The 22,869-nt window shown below is 34.2% G+C and overlaps 1 protein-coding gene across 1 annotated transcript in view; it reads left to right on the top strand.

The window, feature by feature from the left end:
• LOC145329063 (uncharacterized) overlaps positions 1-22,566 on the top strand; it is a 73,598-nt gene extending 51,032 nt beyond the window's left edge. Inside the window, exons 7-14 of the mRNA XM_080173084.1 lie at positions 1,935-2,018; positions 3,876-4,107; positions 4,902-5,022; positions 5,243-5,356; positions 5,487-5,802; positions 14,300-14,448; positions 18,328-18,539; positions 19,269-22,566. Coding sequence (XP_080029210.1) covers positions 1,935-2,018; positions 3,876-4,107; positions 4,902-5,022; positions 5,243-5,356; positions 5,487-5,802; positions 14,300-14,448; positions 18,328-18,500 — 1,189 coding nt within the window. The 3' untranslated portion in view covers positions 18,501-18,539; positions 19,269-22,566. The remainder of the gene's footprint in view (positions 1-1,934; positions 2,019-3,875; positions 4,108-4,901; positions 5,023-5,242; positions 5,357-5,486; positions 5,803-14,299; positions 14,449-18,327; positions 18,540-19,268) is intronic.
• The last annotated feature ends 303 nt before the right edge of the window (positions 22,567-22,869 follow it).

The following is a 22,869-nucleotide window of genomic DNA, read 5'->3' as shown; positions in this document are numbered from 1 at the left end:
TTAAGTTAAAAGTAGGCTTAACCGTTAGGAACAAATAGAGAACTATGTCATAAAGTTTAGTTTTAGCTATAGAAGGTAAAAAAGACAATTAACTGCACATTTATATAGTACGGAATTTTTTTCCCCTAATCTTGGACATAGTAAAAATCGGCGGAAATAGCCGTTTTTTAAGGAAATGAGAGCCCGTTTTGACCCAACTTTGACAAAATGTGAATGAGATACTGTTAAGGTTTGATAATCTGATGAGAAATTTTTTCGTTTACAGTCCCTTTAAGTGCTACAAAGTCATAAAAAGTAACAATCCAATCCACAATTTAAATTCTGGGTCAACAAAATTGTCCAAAAATTAGGCGGATTTCGGATTTGGATTGCAAACCCTAACAATTACATTACAATGTACGTACATTGCAGTTATATTGTAGTTTTATGTAAAACATTTCTAATATAATCTAGTCCTTATAATGTCCTGAAACAGACAGAATACATTTATTTGCAATTTTACAAAAAGTTTATATAGAATTATGTTTATACCTTAAGAAAAATTCTGCTTTTATATTGGACACTATATGTTTATTTGTTCTTCAGTTTGATTTCAGGCCTTCGCTTTCATAGAAGTCGTCATCCGTTGTGTCATTTAAACTTTAGATATAGTATAGCAAGAAGAATTGTTCTTACAGTTTTACAGTCTGTTTGCATTTGTCCTTTTTTTTGTGCGTTCGTTTGTGTGTCTGTCCGTCCATCCGTCCTTGAAAGTTAACAAAAAAATACAACTTTTGTTATATTAGGGCTAGAAAAAATGCTTAAGACTAGTCCAACCAAACCTAATCAATCCAGGATATTACATTTGCAACCTTTTTGTTTGTATGTCTATCTGTTTACACCCGTCGTCCATCCATTCAAGTTAGTTGATGAATAACTTTAACTTTGGCTTGATGAATGGTTCTTGAGGTTTTAGAATCGTCTAATCAATTAGTCCGTCTGAGTAAGATAAAGACTTCTAAAGGGGGGTTATATGCCTACAAGTACTCTAATGTTGGCTTTAGTTGAGCTTGAATCGTCCAATAAAGACTAACCAGTTCTCAGTCATACTTAAAATTCATTGATAGCATTGAATTACAGTCAATTTTCCATAAATATTGAAAAAAAAATCTTAAATTTAATACTTACCTACAAGGTTTCATTTTAATATCCCTAGAAAGCTGTCTTTAATACGACACGTTAAATAACTTTTTTACACTGAGAACCAAATAAATCAGCAAATTCAAATTTTCAGATTATATTCGTATTTCTGAAACTAACAGCAACCATTTTTACGAATTCTTGAATCACTAGAGATAATGCAACCGAACATTTGTTGTTGTATTTCATTTGTTTTTGTTAGTTAACGTAGATTAGTGTAGGTCACATTTTATTTGTTAATATCCTGCAGGGTCATCCCCCCCCCCCCTGCGCAGTGGTTAGGTGAAGGTGAAAAGAAAAATTGGGTTTGTATTTCATTCCCTGTACTCATTAATTAAGGAGGGGGGGAGTACAGGTAAAAATTAAAAATAAGATTTTTTTTGATGAGTTAGATGTTAACTTATAAAACAAAATATGCTTCTTCTTGATTGTTAATCACATATTTGAAGAAAAAACATGCATATTTTGTCTCATAAGCTGACATCTCACTCTTTAAAAAAAAAATTATTTTTACCTGTACAGAGACCACTGCACCTGGAGGCCTATCCAAAAAATCTAAAATCTGGGGGAAATTCATCATATAAGAATGATTTTATCCCTAATAACCTATCCTCTCAGTCCAAAGATAAAGCCTATACACCAGGTTTACGCAAATGTGTCAGAACTTCCCCCCCCCCCCCCCACTTACATTCCTATATTTATTGCCAGATTGTATTCATATTAAATAGGTATTACCTAATATTTAAACAATTTAGAATGCCAGGAGAAGCACAAAAAATTGAACGCTTGACAGAAGTTTTCAGCCAAAGATATTGTGTTTGTAACCCTAGTGTTGTCAGGTAAGTTCTATCGGACGAAATAAGGAGATAGAAGCCTAAAATAAGCGTGGTCATTTTTCACTCAGATCCTCAGATTTACACGCGGATAAAAAATTTTTGACTCAACAAAAGGGGACTATGTACGAACGAGAGCAAGTGATATTAAGCACCTCCAGCAGTCATGTAAGAAATTTTTTTGGTTGATACACTTGTTTTTTCTTTTATAATGCTATATGGTTGGGAAAAAGAAGTCTACCACGGTTTTGACAAAAAAATGGTCAATGTATGACGAGTTAAGATTGTAAACCAGCATATGCTTTGACACAAAAGTGTACTCGATGAAAAATTTGTATTTATTAAAAGGGGTGGTAAATTGTATTAATTAAAAAAATATTATATTCACCAAAAATACTCAAATTCACTGCTTTTAGGTGCTTAAAACCAATTACTCTCGTTCGTTCATAGTCACTTTTTATTTAAATAGTTTAAAATTCATCTTTTTATTTCTTTTTTTTAAAGAATAGGCATTTAGTTTTTACTTCTTCCACCAATTAAATATTTTAGTGCTATCTCATCATTTGTATATACCTTGGGACATCTAAAGCGATGAACTGGTCTTTCAATTGTTTAAAGGGCGGGGCGGAAGTGACACTTTTTGAAACCAAAACCAAGTCAAAGGAACCAGGTGCGCCCAAGCTTTTTTTGGGAGGAGGGATAAAATTTTTAAAGGGGGGTAATTCGTTTTTTAGACCCCCCCCCAAAAAAAAAAAAAATTATACCCCGGGGGTAAATAGGCTTGGGGGGGGGGGGTAATTACCCCTACTGAAATCTGTTGGCAGGGGTAATTTAAATTTTATCAAATATTTAGTATTAAAAATGCTTTTTTGTTAAAGATTTTTTATTTTTGGGGGGATATTTACCCCCAAAAAAATTGTTTTTTGGGGGGGGGTAAATACCCCCTTCTAAATGGTTAGGGGTGCCTACGGCACCCCCAGGGTAGGGGTAAATTTGAAATGGAGGGGGTAAAATGAAAATTTTTTTTTTCAAATTCTTTTGGGGGGGTAATCCCCACTTTACCCCCCCTCCCCCCTCGGACGTTTATGAAAGGAACTAAATTAAGTGCTACAGCTCTGAGGTTTGGCATGGCAGTTGTACTAAAGTGATGCAATATGGAACTGTGAAGAAACGGAGGCGGAACCGCCGAAAACCGTCGTTTCCCGCCGAATTTTTTTGCATTTTCTATTTTTGCTCATCCATTTTTAACTTAAAAAATTTATAATAAATGCAGAAAAAATTAGTTACTTGTAATGATGCTTATATTTCATTACCAATACCAGGATCCATTACCTACTTAAATTAGATACTATCATTTCAAATCTATGTCTATCTTTATGCTGGGACTTTTAGTTTTGGTTTCAAAAATTGTCACATACCTATATCATCATATTTTATATAAAAAAAAAATCATTTCTGACATACCAAAATTACTTTACTACAATAATTTTCATATTTTTGTAAAATTCATGCTTTCAGAGTTTTTTCCTTCATTTAAAGATAATGACATAATGATTGTAATCAATAGCTTTTTGATTTCATATACCTATAAAAAAGTAGAGATTGATTTTTTTGAATATCAACATATTAACAATATAAAAAGATGAGTCCAAAGTAAGGTGCTATATTCATGAAGTAAAAACCACCAAAAGCCTTAAGTGTGAGCTATGAGTAAGTATACGAGAGTCTAAAAAGTAATCCTGTAAGTTAAGGATGTATAGATAACAAAGAAAGTTCTAGTAGAGTAAAAAAAATCACTTTAAAAATAATCAGTCACAAATTGTTTACATAAGACTACCGTACCTAATTGTAATTTATATTCAGTCAATTAAACTCTGTGGATACAGTTTTCATCCTTGCCTTCGCTATCATTCTTTTAAATACTGATCTTCACACCCCAAATCTAAAGCCAGAAAAGAGAATGAAAGCAGAAGATTTTATCAGAAATCTTCGTGGCATTGATGGCGGGGCTGATCCAGATCCGGAGATGTTGAATGGTGTCTACGAACGAATTAAGACCCAAGAGTTTAAACCTGGTTCAGATCACGTAACTCAGGTAATCTCATTAAAAATAGCAAAATATTAAATATAAGAAAAATACACCCCAAAAGTAAACTTTTTTCTTTAATAACCTATCCTCTCACTCCTAAGACAAAGCCTATGCTCCCTGTCTACGCAAAAGTGTCATATCCGACCCCCCCCCCCCCTGATTGCTATTTATTGTAATACAAAATTATATATGTTAGATGGTTTTCTTGTAACTTATGCTTGCAATCAAACTTTTCAAATGCACTTCATTCAACTATCCCTTTCATCATGAAATTAGGACTTTGCGTGCTATTTACACAACCTAGTGGAAGTTGCGTGAATGTATTACGACTAAGAAGTTCGATTTGTTGAACTCGGACTTTAACCACCGTAAATTGGTGCGTTACCATTGAGCTACGACGCCCCTTTCTCCCTAAAAATGATAGACTGCTGAAATTTTGTTCATACGACCACTACAATTCTGTCTCTGTTATGCTGTATTTGAGATTTCTATTGGGGAAATATTAGTGTTCTTTGTTGCAATTAAAATTGATGGTTCGAATTTTGTGTAAATGTTTCAATGAACAATAACTCTTATTCTTTTCTATTTTTCATTTTTTAACTTTTATATTTATGAACTTCGCCTTTATCATCCTTGTTAGATTGTTAAAGGGGTAGTTTCGCGAAATGCATTTGAACTTAATTTAGTGAACCGCATATTTTTTCCTGTGGTTCACTAAATTAAGTTCACAGGAAAAAATATGCGTTTCACTAAGTTAAGTTCAAATGTATTTCGTGAAACTACCCCTTTTATTTATTTAGGTTATGAAGGTTCAGCAGACGATTGTTGTTAAGTGTCCAAATCTTGCCGTACCTTATAGAAGACTTGTCTGTTATTGTCGGCTTTATGAGGTTCAAGATATAAACAAAAAAGACAAACCAGGTATCCTTTCATTGATGTTAATGAAGTAAAATTAGAGATGGGAATCCTAGACATATTGTTACATTTGTTGATAATTTTTGTAAATAAAAATTACTATTAATGATGGCTATTTGGAGACGAAAATTCTGAAATTAAAAAAAAATTTCTTTGATAAGTATTTTATTTAAACTTATTTGTAAATTTCTGTAACAGTTTTATAACCAAGATTTGTCTTTTATAGGGCAACATCAACGGGAGGTATTCCTGTTCAATGATATTCTTGTGATAACAAAAATATACTCGCGGAGAAAAAATAGTGTAACTTATGCATTCCGGAATCAGTTTTCTTTAACAGGTTGGTATTATTATTTATTGTGGTTTTCACTTCATTAGATTTTTTAGTTTACAGATAACGCACAAAATTTTGAAAATGCCATGTTGTGCCTATTTTTTTTATTTATAGTGAAATACAAATATAATTTTAGGTATGATTGTTTCATTGTTTGAAAATTCCTTTCATTCTCATGGCATCACGCTTACACAAAGATGGGACAAGAAAGAAGTTATAACTTTGAATGCCCGTAATGATCATGATAGATCCAAATTTGTGGAGGATCTTCGTGAGAGTATAGCAGAAATGGATGAAATGGAAGCTTTAAGGATTGAGGCTGAGTTAGAGAAGCAGCATGCTACTTCTAGAGTTTCAGTTTCCTCGACATCAACTGGAACAGTAACAACTTCAAGTAATCCAAATAGAGATTCTGGTGTCAACGACTGTGACTCAAAAGAATCATCTTTAAGGTAACCTTTTACTTAGTAAACTGACATTCTGAAGAGGAATACCGCATTGCCAGTGTACAATATTTACTTCTATAAACGGAGAAAAATAATATGACATCATCCATGAGTAGCAGAGCACAAAAGTATTAAATATCTTTTACTAGGGGCTTCGCCCTATATAGTTTTGGGAAGTCAACCCTCCTTAATAGAAATATTCAAAAAATTATTCTTTGTTTAATTACTCTGTTGTAAAATTAAACCCAGGTTGTTTGCCGTATACACAAAAATCTCAATTTGTAAAAATTAGACCTAGGTTGTTCGCATACACAAAAATTAAAATTAAAAAAAAAATATTTTGGTTTTTTTTTCAGGGGGGGGGGGATTCATGGGGGCTTCGCCCCATGTTGCAGTGGGGTTCCCCCACCCCAATTACTGGTTTTTGTTTAAAAAAAATAAAAAATAAATATTTTGGAAGTGGGTTTTTTTTTATTTTTTGGGGGGGTTGGGGTGTCCCACCCCCCAAAAAAATAGCTTAAAACCACCAGAGGACCAGTAGGTATATTCCCAGAAGGGTAGAGCCCAATTTAATCAGCAGTTACTGAGATTTTACAAAAAAATGTAAAAAAAAATTTTGGGGGTTGGATTTTTTTTATTTTTGGGGGGGTTGGGGGTGTTCCACCCCCCAAGAAAATAGCCTTTAACCACCACAGGACCAGTAGGTATATTCCCTGAAGAGTAGAATCCGATCGGTTCAGTGGTTACTGAGATCTTAAGGGACAGACAGACAGACGGACAGACATCAAGCTACTTTGTATTATAGATATATCATAATCAAGAAAACAAGCAATTAATGACAGTTCCAATAGAATTTAAGTTATTAGGGTAATTGTTAAAAGCGATTTTCTTTATTATAAGGGTCGCTCCGTACATCTAAAACTGCTAGCTCTTCTCATTAACTTAAACCTGTTAGAATTGTCCTATTGATTTTCAACTTTGTATGGTGGTTCCTATACCATTAAGGTAAGATTTAAGAAGTGTAGCTACTCTAAACGCACAAGGACTCTGGTAGGAAATTGACAACTTATTCATACGTACTGTACTAAATCAATCATTACTTGGACTAAATTAACCAAATTAGGTTTTTTTTAGGTTTTTGATATTTCATACAACCCCCTTAAGTTATTCATTACAGTAAAATACAATTTTAAAATTTATTTACTGTGTAAATATGCATAAATATGACGTTTTTACTGACAATTATGTTGATTTTTACGCAGCAAAGTTGGACATTTCAAATTTTCGAACTTTTAAATCTTTAGCTTTAAACATAATATTTGTATAATATGAGTATATTGATGAAGCTAGGAGTTGAAATTTCATTTAAATTATTAAAATTGACTGAGTACCAGCCCTTCAAAGTAGGCCACCTAAACCAAAAATATCGTAAAATTAACGAAATTAAAGTTTTTGACGTCACATCATACAAGCAATTTTTTTCCATGCAAGTTTATCTTCTATTGCTTTTTATGTTGAAAATCTTTTATGGCAATACATATATTAAATAAAAAAAATTAAAAAATATTTATTTCTTTTATATAAGTTGTATTACAGACATTTAAAAAAAAATAATTACTATTTTTCCTTCGTCTTTACTTAGATATTTTCATATTGATTGCGTAATATTTCAAAAAAAGCCGCGAGGGCACACTTCACACGTACATTTCTGACTTAATTTGATTATAGTAATGACAAAAAAAGTATCCCAATGATGCCCTGAAGGCTTCTTACGAGAAATATTCGATCTTTTAGAGGTCCTACTACTTGTAAAAGTATTAACTATTTGACTTTTGCATAGCAGTTGACAACTTGTTAAATTTATTATATTTAGAAAAACAATACAATTAACGGAAAGTTACTTATATTAAATCATTTTTAAAAATAAACCTATACAATATTTTAAACATTGTCTGTCTTTCTACTTGAAATTAAGATCTCGGTAACTGCTAAATTAAATATTTTCTACTTTTAAGGGAATGAACATAACATGATTTTAAACAAGTTTTGTGGAGGGCGAGGGAGATAATGATTTATACAAGAAAAAAAAGAAAATCTAGGGCCCAATTAGATATGTATTAAATATTATTTGAATTCAAAATAAAATGTGTCAAGGTTCTTTTGTCTACTATACTCGATTGGCAAAGGTTGGATAGGATCAGGTAAATACCTATATTATTTAGCATCTTAATAAATTTAGTTTTTTGTGTTTTTAATCATTATCTAATTTATAAAATGTATCTAATTTATAAAATGAATAGCAAGAATATTTTAAAGTTTGCAATCCTTAAAGAAAATTGTTATATAGATCCCAAAGTTGCTGCACAAAGAAATTTGGGAATGCCATCATGTATGGAATGTTTTGGAGTTGGTCATTCTAAAAAATCCTGCCAATTCAAGTCTAATAAAGAGATGTCTGCTGAGGATGAACTAGTTGAATCATTTTTCATATAAATTTACGTTCATTACCTATTCTAGTTCAATATTTATCGTATATTTTTGCAAAATACTTTTAAAGAATAAAAAAAATGTCCAAGATTTTTTGCTAATTTAATATTTATATAAGATATCTAATCTAATATTAAGATGCGTACGCATATTGAAACTTGGTATGATCTTAAAAGAACCTTGACACATTGTTATATTAGAATATATATTGGATATTATCTACCTAACAATTATGTCGTTAGGTAGCACAGCATTAACAATAACCTAACAGCCTAATTGCTAATACGTCATTTTCATGTTAAAATTTCAAAATCCGTCAACAAACAAAGACAATCTCGTAGTAAATTACCAACTTTTGTACATGCAAAACAAACTTTAAGAGAAGTTGCACTGCGAACTAGTAACCTATAGTTTTGAATGAAGTCATAATCAATACCTATCTGTTTAAAGAATAAAATATTGGAGAAAAATTTTTAATATTTTGAGGTTAAGTTTTGACGTTAAAAAAAGTACTTAAGGGATATTAATAAACAAAAAAGAAAGACTGAATTCTGTTCTCACTTCAATGTCGATTCTAAATTGATATTAAGTTGCAATATACATTAAGAATTGGTCAATTTATAAAGGTTTTAGTAAACTTAGTTAAAATGTCCAAAAAAACGTACATTTGCTGCATTGTGCGGGGGTAGATATACCACACTTTTCTGGGATCTTGCTGAGTCAAGTATCAACTGTTGGGAATATCAAAGGATGACTCCATGCAAAATTTGAGCCGGATCCGGCCAAAACCGGCCGTGAATTTTATGAAAAACCGTTTTTTTTCCGGTTTTTAGGGGGTATCTGTAAATCGATTCAGCTGGTTCAAAACCGGTTAGAGGTACAAAAAATTTTACTTCACATGAAATTTAGCCAATGCAATTGCCTACAAAAATGTACTTCATCATCAACTTGATTGGACAACTCTTTCCCCTCCAAAATGTCCATTAAAACCTCGGAAACGGCAAAAATCGCCAAAAATCACGCCTTCGGCGGCAAATAACGGCTAAACGGTCAGCCGGAGGCGAATGAAACATAAATAAAGAAATGTCTGCCTCAAAAAGTTGTTCAACATCAAAGAGATGCTTGAAGTCTCTAAAACGACTCCTTCCCCTCCTTTAAGGGGTAAAACTGAAAAAACCCAGGGTCACCAAATATAAAGTCTAGGCGGCCCACAATGCTGAATTTTCACTAAGTGAAAGTCTTGTGTCATTATCTCTTATGAGAAAAAAGTTATTAATTAATTAAAATTTCAAATTGTGATTTTTTGATGGATTTCTTTGATGAAATGACAGGCCGGTCAATTTTTATGCCATTTTTTGCGGTTTTTGGGCCGTCACGCCCAAACGGTTTGAGATAATCTCACGGGACCTTTTGCCCAACCTAAGTCTGGTTATTTGTGAGGTCTAGGAAAAAAAACAGACTTATGCAAAAGATTATAATTATAATCTTTACACAGAAAAATGGCATGAGGTGAGGGTTTGAGGGGGCAAAATGAGCCGACCAGCGATTTTTGATGGCACGCAGCGACGTCGTGCTTCATCCAATCCGGGATTTTTTCTTAGACCTTACAAATAACCAGGCTTCGGTCGGGCAAAAGGTCCCGTGAGATTATCTCAAACCGTTTGGGCGTGGCGGGCCGAAAACAGCAAAAAATGGCCTAAAAATTGACCGGCCTGTCATTTCATCAAAGAAATCCATCAAAAAATCACAATTTGAAATTTTAATTAATTAATAACTTTTTTCTCATAAAAGATAATGACACAAGACTTTCACTTGGTGAAAATTCAGCATTGTGGGCCGCCTAGACTTTATATTTGGTGACCCTGGGGTGACGGGTTCAGTGCCCCCCACACCCACGAAGTGGGCATACTTTTGAAAATCACGTTTTTTCAGTTTTACCCCTTAAAGGAGGGGAAGGAGTCGTTTTAGAGACTTCAAGCATCTCTTTGATGTTGAACAACTTTTTGAGGCAGACATTTCTTTATTTATGTTTCATTCGCCTCCGGCTGACCGTTTAGCCGTTATTTGCCGCCGAAGGCGTGATTTTTGGCGATTTTTGCCGTTTCCGAGGTTTTAATGGACATTTAGGAGGGGAAAGAGTTGTCCAATCAAGTTGATGATGAAGTACATTTTTGTAGGCAATTGCATTGGCTAAATTTCATTGCTCCAGCTGAATCGATCCCCCAAAAACCGGAAAAAAACGGTTTTTCATAAAATTCACGGCCGGTTTTGGCCGGATCCGGCTCAAATTTTGCATGGAGTCATCCTTTGATATTCCCAACAGTTGATACTTGACACAGCAAGATCCCAGAAAAGTGTGGTATATCTAGGGGGGGGGGGGGCGTTGAGTATCGAAATAAGAAACTAATGTAAATTTCTTTTCTACGGTGGGTTTTAATGATTCATATAGCAGCCAAACTGTTTTAGGCAATACCCATTTGTCTGTCTGTCCCTCTGTCTGTCTGTCCTTTTGTCTGTCTGTCCCACCACTTGTCTGTCTATCTGTCTAACTGCCTCTCTTTTGGATTTTAATGAATTATCTAGCATAGCCTAATTGTGATTTGTTAATGCCTCAAAGACTGTCTATTACTATTAACCTGTCCCTCTGTCTGTCTGTCTGTCCCTCTGTCTGTCTGATCATTCACAGGTTCTCTATTGGATTTTATCTGATTAATTGTCTATTTTAGTAAAACTTTGATAATTCTTCTTGCCCGTCTGTCTGTCTATCTACTTAGTTTCTACCCTTGGTCTAACAGACTTATTCACTTAATTTATAAGAAATTAGATTTAACTAATAATATGGTGGTATCTTGTACCAAGAGATACACAAATAACCTTGTGTTGAAAAAAACAAATAAAAAATGATTCAATTTCTTCTATGAAGAAAAGTGTAATACATGTTCCTTTATTCTCTTTGTACATCAAAAATATGTTTCAAATTTATAATATCAGGTTATATTCCATTAATTTATTAACAACTAAATTTTTTGACACCCCACTTACGACTTTTAACAGCCCCCTTTAACTAAAATCAAGGGTGATTTTATTAGTATTTTACCAAACCTACTTTACATAAGAAATTTATTACATTTTAAAATTTTTTTTATAAAAAGAGGATTGGGATATATCTCCCTCTCAACATTAACTTTAAAAACTATTGTAAAATATATTAAAAGTTATAATCATATATCTATCAAGATCATTAAAGGAATTAACTCAAGTTTGAGGGGGGGGGGGGGGGGCTTAATGCAACCATCTCGTAATCAATGCACAAATTGCACTTAGAATTTGAATTTTGTTACAAAACTTGGCATGAGTAATCCTTGGTACATCTATTTTCCAAAATGGAACAAAAAGTTGCAAAAGTGACGGCTAACAGCTGGCAGCTCAGTCATTTAGCTGTTTTTGGGCTATATTCAGGGCGAAACTATCATTAATTGCATAGGAATCAACTTTTTGAAACATATTTTTGCTTTAAATATCCATTTTTAAAATTTCTTGTACCAGCTGCTAGAACTGGCTGAAAATGGCTGGGAGCAGCTAAGAGTATGAAGAGTATATAGGGCTTGTAACATGTCTAGGGGTAGGTTTTTATTGGTACTGAGCTCAAAAATACTACTATAAATAGTGGGGGTCCATCCATTTGGCAGCTGGGGCTGTTACACAGACTGTTAAAAACCTACCTAGAGACACGTCACAAGCCCTATCTACTCATTCTACTCTTGGCCGCTCCCAGCTGAGCTGCGGCCATTAGCAAGCTGCCAAATGAATTTTTTTGTGGTATTTTAAAAATTAATAAAATAAAATTAATGGTCTTCTTATCAATAAAGGGGGGTTTGGTGCTGGAAGGTGGGCAAAATTGATATATATTGAGCTAAAATTTTTAAACTACCTGGTCCAGTAGTTACTGCATCTAAAAGAAAAACAAAATTAAATTTTTTTTTTAAGTTAGGTAAGAAAAACTGCAAAAATGGAATTTGACTTTGCAGATTTCTTGCTACACCTTCATATGTTATTATTGAGACTGCTCCATTTTTTTGGTAAATTTCAGGTTTATATTTACATACTAGAATTGAAATTTTGTAAAAATCTTTAAAATTGAGATCACACAAAAGAACCAAAAAAACATTCTTTTTGCAGATTTCAAAAACTTTGAAGTGCTCGTAAGGTCACAATTATTGCATCACAGAAAAAAATATTTAGCATGGGTCATTATTTTGCTTAAATCAACCACATTTTTACTGGGGGCAAAAAAATTTTCAAAATTTTTTCATGGTGGGATGATTTAATCTACAATATATACTTTTGGCTGTTGACAGCTGTTCTCAGCCATTTTTGGCAGTTTTCAGCTGTTATGACAGCGAAATCTAGAAATTAAAAAAGTGTTTTTAGTAATATGTCCTTGTCCATGACATAAAGTTATAATGTTAATTAAGAAAAGTTTAATTCCATGGAAATATTCAATTTTTATATCCTTATAAGCCATTACCCAGCTGCCACTATTTTTGGTAGTATTTTTCAGCTCAACACCCCTTAAAACCTATCCCTAATGGATGATTCCTATGTAATTATTGCTGGATTTGCCCTGAAAATAGCCCAAAAATGGCTAAACAGCTGAGCAAACAGCCCTTAGCCATTACTTTTCCAATTTTTTGTTCCATTTTGGGAAAAAAGATCTACCAAGGATTACTCATGCCAAGTTTTGTAATGAAATTCGAATTCTAGGTGCCATTTGTGCATTGATTACATGATGTATGCCTTAACCCCCCCCCCCCCCCCCCCCACCTTAAGCTTAACTTATTGTTAAATTTGAAAAACAGACCTACTAAGGACTACACATGCCAATTTTCATAACAAAATTTGGATTAATTGATTATGGGATGGTTGCATTAACTCCCCCCCCCCCTACATATGTATGAGAGTTTCCTCATGTCTCAATTTACTAATTAAAAGTTGTACAGTACAGTTGTACAGAATATTGCAAGATTTTTTTAGTAAAGTCTGGTAATTAATTTACCTAAAAATAGATAGCATAGAATTATCTGAATCAGTGACTTGCTTAAATACACCCTCCTTAAACACCCCCAACCCCACTTTATTTTAAGGGGTGTAAATTTATTTCCTTTATACCCCCTTGAAATTTATAGAGGGGTGTATCTGAGGGTGTAGGCTCTTGTCAAGAGGGTGGACATGATTGGACACCTAGGGAGGTGTATCTATCCCCCTTTATTTTACAAGGGTGGTGTAAACAACCCCTATACCAACCTTTTGCACGCCTTTTGCACGCCTTTGATCTTAACTATACTTTTAGAGAACATAAAGTTGTAAATTCAGTAACTATTCTACAAAAATTATCTTCCTAAATTGATATATGATTTTCAGGGTAATCTCCGGTGGACTAAACATTAAAATTTTATGGAAAAAAAGATATCTTTGGAACATGCATGTCTTGAAATTATCCCCCCTCTGTACTCAATACGCATTTTTAATTCTAAGTGCGTCAATTTTGCGTTTAAAGATACCCTTAGTTTAAGCATTAATTTCTCCAAAAAATGATGAAAAAAGATAAATTTTTTTTGATAAAATGATAAAAGTATATGTAAAATGAAATAACCAGCAAAAAAAATTACAAAATTACGTTAAATAGAACGAAAATTAGAGCGTTTTGTATGCCTTATAAAATGCGTATTTCTCATGAAAATTGTAACGATTTAGTGTCTTGAGTAAAATATTTACAAACTTCCCGCTTTTATAAGTAGCTAGAGCCTTTGTGAACGTTACCAGAAAATTTTTAAAATAATTGAAGTTTTTTTATAGGATTTAGACTATCTTTTATTTTAAGTAAATGCTTCTCATATTTTTTCTTTTTATGTGCCTTTTATTTAACTAAGACATTTATGTTATAAAGTAGTCCAACTACAAATTATAGGCAATTACAATTTGTTTTTAGATTCGACCAAATCGTTAATTATTTTAGAATCCGTAGCAGTGCAGATTCTGGAAACATGAAGAGGTCCGCCTTAAACAATTCTCTACTCGATCTATCAGATAACCATATTCCTGCAGTTTTCACGGGGATTAACATGCGAGACAAACCTGTAAGAAGAGGATCGGTGGGTAGCTTAGGTAAGTTGATTACGTCAAAATGAAATTAATACAACTCACGGTTTGTTTTTATCAAATGAATAAGTTAGGGTACAATGTTTGGCACTTTCGATATAAGTAAATGATAATGAAAAACCCATAGAATACGATCGATGAAAATAGTTTTCATAATAAAGGGGGATGTGGAAAATAACCATTTGGGCAGGGGGGGGGGGGGGGGGTTTACTCGAGAACCCTTAGAGCTAGAGGGAGCTAATTTTAAATTTAAGCTTCTATGGGGCCAAAGTTACTTTTAAAATTATCATCAACCCCCCCCCCCCCCCCCCCCAATTTTTTTTGTGGGGGGGTGGCGAGTGGATTATACTATAGGGTGTTTCTCATAAACGACTTGAGATAATTGGAGCAAACCTTATGTATGATAAAACTTTTGTAGGCCTATATTTGATTTTAGAATTATCGTTGACCATCCACCCACCCCCAAACCCCTAATTTAGGGGGGGGGGGTGGATTATACTACAAAGCCATTACATTTTTTAGTATCAATTCTTACAATATAACGTATGAATCCATACTGTACTGAATAATTTCTTATTAAAGTATCACTTCTTTAGTTCTATTGTATGAATCCATACCTATCCCCACCTTTTCTAAATAATTTCTTAATGTATTATTAATTCTTTTGATATATCGTATGAATTCATACTGAACAGAATACCTAATTAAAATAGACACCAAACATACACACCTCTCATAGAAGTGATATAAGCAATAAGCTTAGTAGTATTAGACAAAGACAAAGTTACCTTTTATTGTAAAGTTTATAGTTTTGATTTTGATAAGAATTTAAGTTAAGGGTCAGTGTTAAGCCCCCCTTTACCACCACCAACCTCCCCCCCCCCCCCTCCCAAACTCATGTTCTTGTTTGAGTGTAGACACTAGTATGTGAAATCAGCTGCTATAATGACTGTAAATAAATATATGAGAACATCTTAATATAGAAGCCGAGACCAATGTTTTTGTCAAAACATTTTTAAAGTAATTTTTTTTACATTTAATTTTAAAGTAATGTTTTCATGGTTCTGCTTGGTATGTTTGTTGATATCATAAAATGTATATGTACATATAATAATCAAATATTATAAATAGATCTTGTATCCAAAGTAAACCAGTTTTTATACCCTACAGCGTAACAACAATTATGAAGCAGAGTATGAAAAACTTCTTTTTATTGTATTGAATTTTATTTCATAGAGCGTATTGAATAATACTTTACAGGCACATTCTTTATTTAGTACTAAATATTACTCCACAGAACAATAAGTAATACTCAATACTGTATTGGAATCTACCTTGTATCATAATGAGATTTTTTTACTAGAACGTAAATTCGTATCATGTATGTCCTTCTGTCTAAGTAAGTTAGCAAAAAATATAACTTTGGCTACAGTATGGCTGGAAGTATGGATCTTTCATTTTTAAAATCGTCTAACCGAGTCTAATCAATCTAGGACACTACAGGGACGCCAATATTATCACACCCCTCCTTAACAGAACTTTAGATTTAAAAATTTTTCCAAACATTCGGACAATTGGGCGTTCAAATATGACCTAGTGGTAGTTAGAATCTGTTGAGAACAAAATCCTAGCCGTTCCTTCTTGCCAGATATCGCCATTTTAAGTAAAATTACACTAAATATCCAATTACAAATTTAAATATTCTTTCAATTTTTTAGTATAATTTTAGTGAGACAGCCCCAAAACAGAGTATCTTTGCTCCTGTGGCCAAACTATCTGCCTGGAGTTCCTAACAGAGAGTGCCTTTATGTGTTAACACAAATAGGGATTCGAACCCATTCCCAAAACTAACCAACGTATTACAGCATGAGGTCAGTATTTTTACCACTGACAGATAGACAGCAAGGCCTATCCTAACCAGAAACCTGATCATTCACCCACAGGCCCCAGTGGAGCACCTTTGAGGTCTGCACCACATGTTTACTGGGGTGTTGTTCACCTGCACCCTAGGATTGGGCAGGTTGAGACCTAATGAGGCCCTTAGACTCCCATTAACCCTGGCCAAGCTCAGAGTGATGTTACACACCTGGCCCATGCCCTGTTCATGAGATGCTCCCCTGCCAATCACAGATCAGCACAGCTGCCACAGAAGGATAGCTGCAGGTGGTTGGCCGCATACCTTCGCTGAAGATGCAAATTAGCACTACCCTGATCTTGATCCTCCAGGAGATTATGGTGGTGTGCATCTTGAACTATGCCCTGAACCTGGGAGGGTTCTTTCTGAGGGAGTTGGGGACACAGTTACTGTTTGAAACTATCCAAGGTGGAATAGCTGTATATTACAGCACGACAGTGGTAATTTGTATATTGGGCTCGGGCAATGCATGCCCCTCTTGATACCCTTTAGCTGTTGTTTGTGATAAGCAGGGTCAGCTCCTTGTTAAACTTGTACCTGGGGTCCCCATAGTCAGGCCCCTGCACTGGAAGTTTGGCCTGGTCTTGACCACCATCTCAGTGGGGGGGGGGGGGGGGCAGTTTGATGCAGTCGCACCTCCTGGAGGCACATTGAACACCATGGGGGTGTACAACTATGAATAGCCCCTTTCCAGTTTCACGGTTTCATCGGTCAGCGCTTCTTGCCTTCAGCCGCTGGTTGTGGGAAAGACCCAGGTCCCAGGCTTGGCAGGGCTGGGGCCACTTGGTTAGTGTGATTGGGGGCGACCATGGCTACTCTTCCAACTGATCCATACCACCAGCTCAGGTCTGTCAAACTGTAACTGTTTCCCCAACTCCATCAGAAAGAACCCTCCCAGGCTCAGGGTATGGTTCAAAATGCACACTACCATGATCTGGAGGATCAAGATCAGAATGGGGCTAACTTGCTTCTTGAGAAATGTATGCGGCCCACCACCTGTAGCTATCGTTCTGTGGCGGCTGTGCTGTTCTTGGCAGGTAAGCATCTCACGGCCCATTTCACAGGCCAGGTGTGTAACATCACTCTAAACTTGGCCCAAATGGCAGGGTTAATGGGAGTCTGAGGGCACCATTGGGTCTAAACCTGCCCAATCCATGGGAGCAGGTGAACAACACCCCAGAAAACATGTGGTGCAGACCTCAAAGGTGTTCCACTGGGGCCTGTGGGTGAATGATCAGGTTTTCTGGTTAGGATATGCCTTGCCTTTGCTGGCGATCCATCTATCAGTGTTAAAAATACTGACATCATGCTGTAATACACAGCTATTCCACATTTGTTAGTTTTAGGAATGGGTTCAAATCCCAATTTGTGTTAAAACATGAAGGCACTCTCTGTTAGGAACTCCAGACAGTCAGTATGGCCACAGGAGCAAAGATACTCTGTTTTGGGGCTGTCTCACTAAAATTATACTAAAAAATTGAAAGAAGATTTAAGTTAGTATTTGGATTTTTAGTGTAATTTTACTTAAAATCTTGTATAAAAAATTCTAAATTTAAAAAAGAATTCAAAATGGAAAAAAATGAAAAAATGAAAAAAAAATTCAAAATTGAAAAAAAAACTAAATTGAAAAAAAATCTAAATTGAAAAAAAAATCAAAATTAAAAAAAAAAATTCAAAATTGAAAAAAAATTTTGGGACTCCTGCGTTTGTCCACTCCAACGTTTGGGACTCCTGCGTTTGTCCACTCTGATGTTTTTTCACTCCTACGTTTGGGACTCCTACGTTTGTCGTGGAACCCCACTAGGTCCTATTTGAACGCTGCAATTGTCCGAATGTTAGGAAAAATTTTTAAATCTAAAGTTTGGTTAAGGAGGGGTGTGAATTATGTCATTTGTATGCCCGTCGCATAAAACTATATAGGGCTAGAAGAATTAGTTATCGTTCAGCTCAATTATACTAAACTTGTTTAGACTCTGGAATGTCTGTATCATTTCAATCTGGGAGTGCCGGATCTGCAGGAACAGTAAGTCAAGAATCATCACCCCAACAGCAGATACAAAATACTAGAGGACATCAACAACAACATACACAGCATGCTTCAAGATCAAGAAAGCTTTCCGCTAATATGTCCACAAACCTATAATATGTTTCATTTTTAATATTGCCGAAGGACAACCTAGAAGTTGAATAATTTTCTTTAATGCGGATCAAAATTAACAAAAAGGGAGGGGAGGGGGTTAATGTAACTATCTCATAATCAATGCGCAAATGGCACTTAAAATCCGAATTTCAGGATGAAATTTTGTGTGAGTAATCCTTGGTAGGTCTATTTTCCCTAAATCTAAAAAAGGTGGAAAAGTAGTGGCTAACGAATGGCTCTGAAGGCTAAGATAGACGGGTCTAGCTTGGAAGTGCCTTTAGATTGGAAGGAGAGAGAGAGAGAGAGAGAGAGAGAGAGAGAGAGAGAGAGAGAGAGAGAGAGAGTAACGGCTGTCGGCTCAGCCGTTTTTGGTCTTTTTTTATGGAAAATTTATAGATAATAATACCAAACTTTTTAAAAATTTATAGTACCAGCTGCTTAACATCTAGAAATGACTAAAAAAAGGCTGGTAGAAGCTAAAAATGCCAAAAGAGTATCATTTTTATACTAAATAATGTAAAACTATTGTTTAATAAGTTGATTCTTCCGTAATTATTGATGTATGACCTGATAATAGCCTAAAACCGGCTTAACGGCTGAGCCGCAAGCCGTTACTTTTCCAACTTTTTTTTTCGATTTAGAGAAAATAGACCTACCAAGGATTACTCATACCAAATTTCATCCCGAAATTCGGATTCCAAGTACCTTGATTACGAGATGGTTGCATTAACCACCCCCTCCCCCCCCCCTCTTACATTCATATTATTTTAGTGTAATTTCCATATTTCAAGTCAGATTTTTGGCAAGATTTTGGAGGAAATCTACATGATTAAATAACATTAGTAAGACTAAGATAACAACAATCAGGCGCACTTACGAACATTGAGAATAATATTTTGTAATGAGAGCATTTAATAAAATCACTAACTTTAAAATTATTCTAGACTCTTTCTAAATTGTGCCTAGATGTAAAGTTATATATTGAAATGACAATTCTTAACTGCCTAAATGAACGACAAGAGTTATCCGATACTGACGGACGGACCGACACAATTAAAAAATAGGATTTGTTTTTAAAAACACGCTCTCCAAAACACTCAGATCTTGAAGATATTGGGCTAAAAGAGGGGGGGGGGGGGAGTTGATTTTTTGATCAATAGAGAAGATATTTTGGGCTTACTTTTTTATGGGTATGAACTAACTAGTTTAGAAGTCAACCCCTTTATTTTTAGGTGGTTTTTAAGCCCATGGGGCTAGGGGTGCAGGCAGAAGTTTGACTTCTAAACTAGAAATTAGTTCATACTTAAGTCCAAGAAATCTTTTAAATTAATCAAATGGTTTCTGAGAAAATTAAGGTTAGGTTCATTTTCAGGTGGTGTTTGAGCCCTGGGGGGCTAGGGGATGGGGGCAGGGGTTGACTTCGAAACTAGAAGATGTTCATACCCATAGAAGCTTTCGATTAATTTTTAAACTTTATTTTTATTCTTTACAAAACTCAAAATTATTAAAAAAATTTATTGGTTCTTTCATTCTTGGGGCTAGGGGTTACGTCTTCAATTTTTTTAGCCCTCATATAATAAATTTAAATATTAAGTTTCATCAGCTAGAAGCAAAATTATGAACTTAATTTTGGCACAATATATTAGAATGCCAGTAACTAATTAAATTTTTACAATATAAAACCTTTTTTCATAGTCAAAATCTCTCAAAAAATCAGTTTATCATCTTTGATTAACCATAAAATCCTGGCGGCAAAATAATATATTTTACCGGAAAAATATCAATAAGATTTTGTTATGGACGGACAGACATACCCTAAATGTAGAAAAGTTTCGATTTTAAAGATGTCTTACCAAACATCAACAAAGTTATAGTTATATTAATCTTAATAAGTGATCTTTTCTTTGAGGCACCGCCTTTTCTCTCCTTAAGGAAATTAGGCAGTAGCATCGCCCCCTTTTATCATAAACTTAAAGGAAATTCTTGGATCGAGTTTGAAATATTTGAAATTAGTATGTTGACACTTGCTTCTCAAGCATCAAATTCAAGACAAAGGTGGTTATTTGTTCGCGTATTTTCCGTGAAGGCGAGTGTTTTCAGACTTTTAAAACAGGGAGTAGAAGTTTAAAATTTTTGTATGGCAGTTGGTCTAATATTGTACAATAAAGTATAGGGAAGAAACGGCGGCAAAACTGCCGCTTCCGTCGAAAACTGGTATATACAGGCGTTTTTTGCTTTTCTCGCTGATATTTAATTTATATAATTTGAATCATTTAAGACCTTTTATTTGCTTTGGACATTTTTTTTTATTTAAATATTATAAACTCATCATCAGGCGAGTCTCTCCATTTGACTATGAAGTCCAGAGAATACGGACACCCTGTTCCTCCATGAATTCCTGTCTTTGGCAAGTATTTCAGCTTCTCCCCATGTTAATTCTAATTTAATTAGGTCCTTTTTAGTGCTGTGCCTCCAGGTCGTTTTTGGTCGGCCCTGTCTACGTTTCCTGTAGGGTTCCATCTTCTTCGATATTTAATTTCCAGTTTAGTTTCCAGTTAAGATTAAATGATAATATAAACGGTATGAATTGATTAGTGCCTGCGCAATACGTGTCCGAATTTCTGGAAAATAGACGCCATAAAATGATAATCTGGAAAGTACATCCTTTTTAGTAGTGAAGCTACTCTATAATTTGAAATGTCCGTCTGTCTTAGTTTGGGGGAAACGTAATTTTCTTGGCTCTTATGAAAAATTTAAGGCTGAAATTTTTTGACAACATTCTCATTATTAAGGAGCCCAATAAACCATAAAACATCAATGGCGGTCGGACCGCTTTTTAGCAGGGTTTAGGATATTTTGTATTTTTCACATTTTTCTCCATAACTTTGGTATTTATGGTCCAATTTCCAAAAATTTTTAGTTTTAAATATCAAAATAAAATTTCCTGTCATTTCAAGAAAACAACTATGACGGTCAGACTGCCTTTAAGCAGGTTCTAGCCTATTTTTGGTATTTTTCACATTTTTATCCATACCTTTGGTGTTTATTGTCCGATTTCCAAAATTTTTTCAGTTATAGTTATAAAAATTAAATTTCCTGTCTTTTCAAGAAAACATCAATGGGGTCAGACTGCCTTTTTGCAGGTTTTTGGCTATTTTTATATTTTTTTCATTTTTCCTCGTATCTTTGGTGTTTATGGTCCAATTTCAAAATTCTTTTATTTATAAATATCAAAATTAAATACCCCGTTCTTTTGAGCATCCAGTATGTAATTTACTTTGACCGTCAGTCTGTTAGTCATAGTACTGATATATAAGTATTAAAAAATTTAAAACAAATGTTGAAAAGGTTTCGTGATTTTTCCCCAATATACATGTTTTTGACAACTAATCTTTAAATTCATATACATAATTTTTGTGCTTCGCTACTTATGGATGTTGTCATCCTTGTTTTAGGAATGACTACCAATTTTCCACTGTCAATATATCCACTTAAAACCAATGGTGTATCTTTATTTGACAGTTATCCTGTTAATTTTTATATGGGGTTAATGCTATCATTTTAAAAGATGTAAATTTGTTTTTATTATCCTAAATTAGAACAGGGTCTTTTTTATAGGTTAATAAACTTAAATTTTGTAACACAATTGCTTACGTAGGGGTTTCCTTACCTAGACTTCGGTTAAAAGTAAAAAATTAACCTGTTTTGCACATAACTAAACAGAAGTTGCAATAATAGTTAAACTATATGCATATATATTTATGAATTTAAAATTTTAGTCATTGACAAATTGTATAAAGTGTGTTGAGATCTAGGTTCAGTAACTCTGAACATCACATTGATCTTTTTAAGTCATTCTTAATTTTAGTCTTATAAACAATGTGATTTGAATACTTAGATTATAGGTTCTAAGAACTATTTGTAGCTGTAATTTTAATGATATGATAATTAATTTTATTTTGTATGCAAGGACTTTGTTATGATCTAATGATTACTATACATATATATTTTATTCATTAAATGACTTCCTATAAAATGACAATTTACCGTAATAAATTTAAATTGAGGACATTTTTGTTGTGTATAAAAAACACCAGTATTTTTTTCAATTTAAGGTAAACAACATCCATCTATAATACAAAGTAGAAAGATGTCTGTCTGTCCGTCTGAAGCTTAAGATCTCGGTAACCCTTGAACCGATTGGATTCTACTCTTCAGGGCATATACTTATTGGTCCTGTGGTGGTTTGAAGCTATTTTCTTGGGACGTGGCAACCCCCCCCCCCCCTAATTTTTTTTAACTTCTTTTAAAATTACCTCTTGGGGCAAAGCCCCTAGAGGCTAGGGGCGAAGCCGCTAGTAAGTAAAGCACA

The sequence above is a fragment of the Acartia tonsa genome, chromosome 1 (assembly GCF_053477335.1).
Source record: "Acartia tonsa isolate MP-2025a chromosome 1, ASM5347733v1, whole genome shotgun sequence".
Classification (NCBI taxonomy): domain Eukaryota; kingdom Metazoa; phylum Arthropoda; class Copepoda; order Calanoida; family Acartiidae; genus Acartia; species Acartia tonsa.
This window is presented reverse-complemented; position numbering and strand designations above follow the sequence as displayed.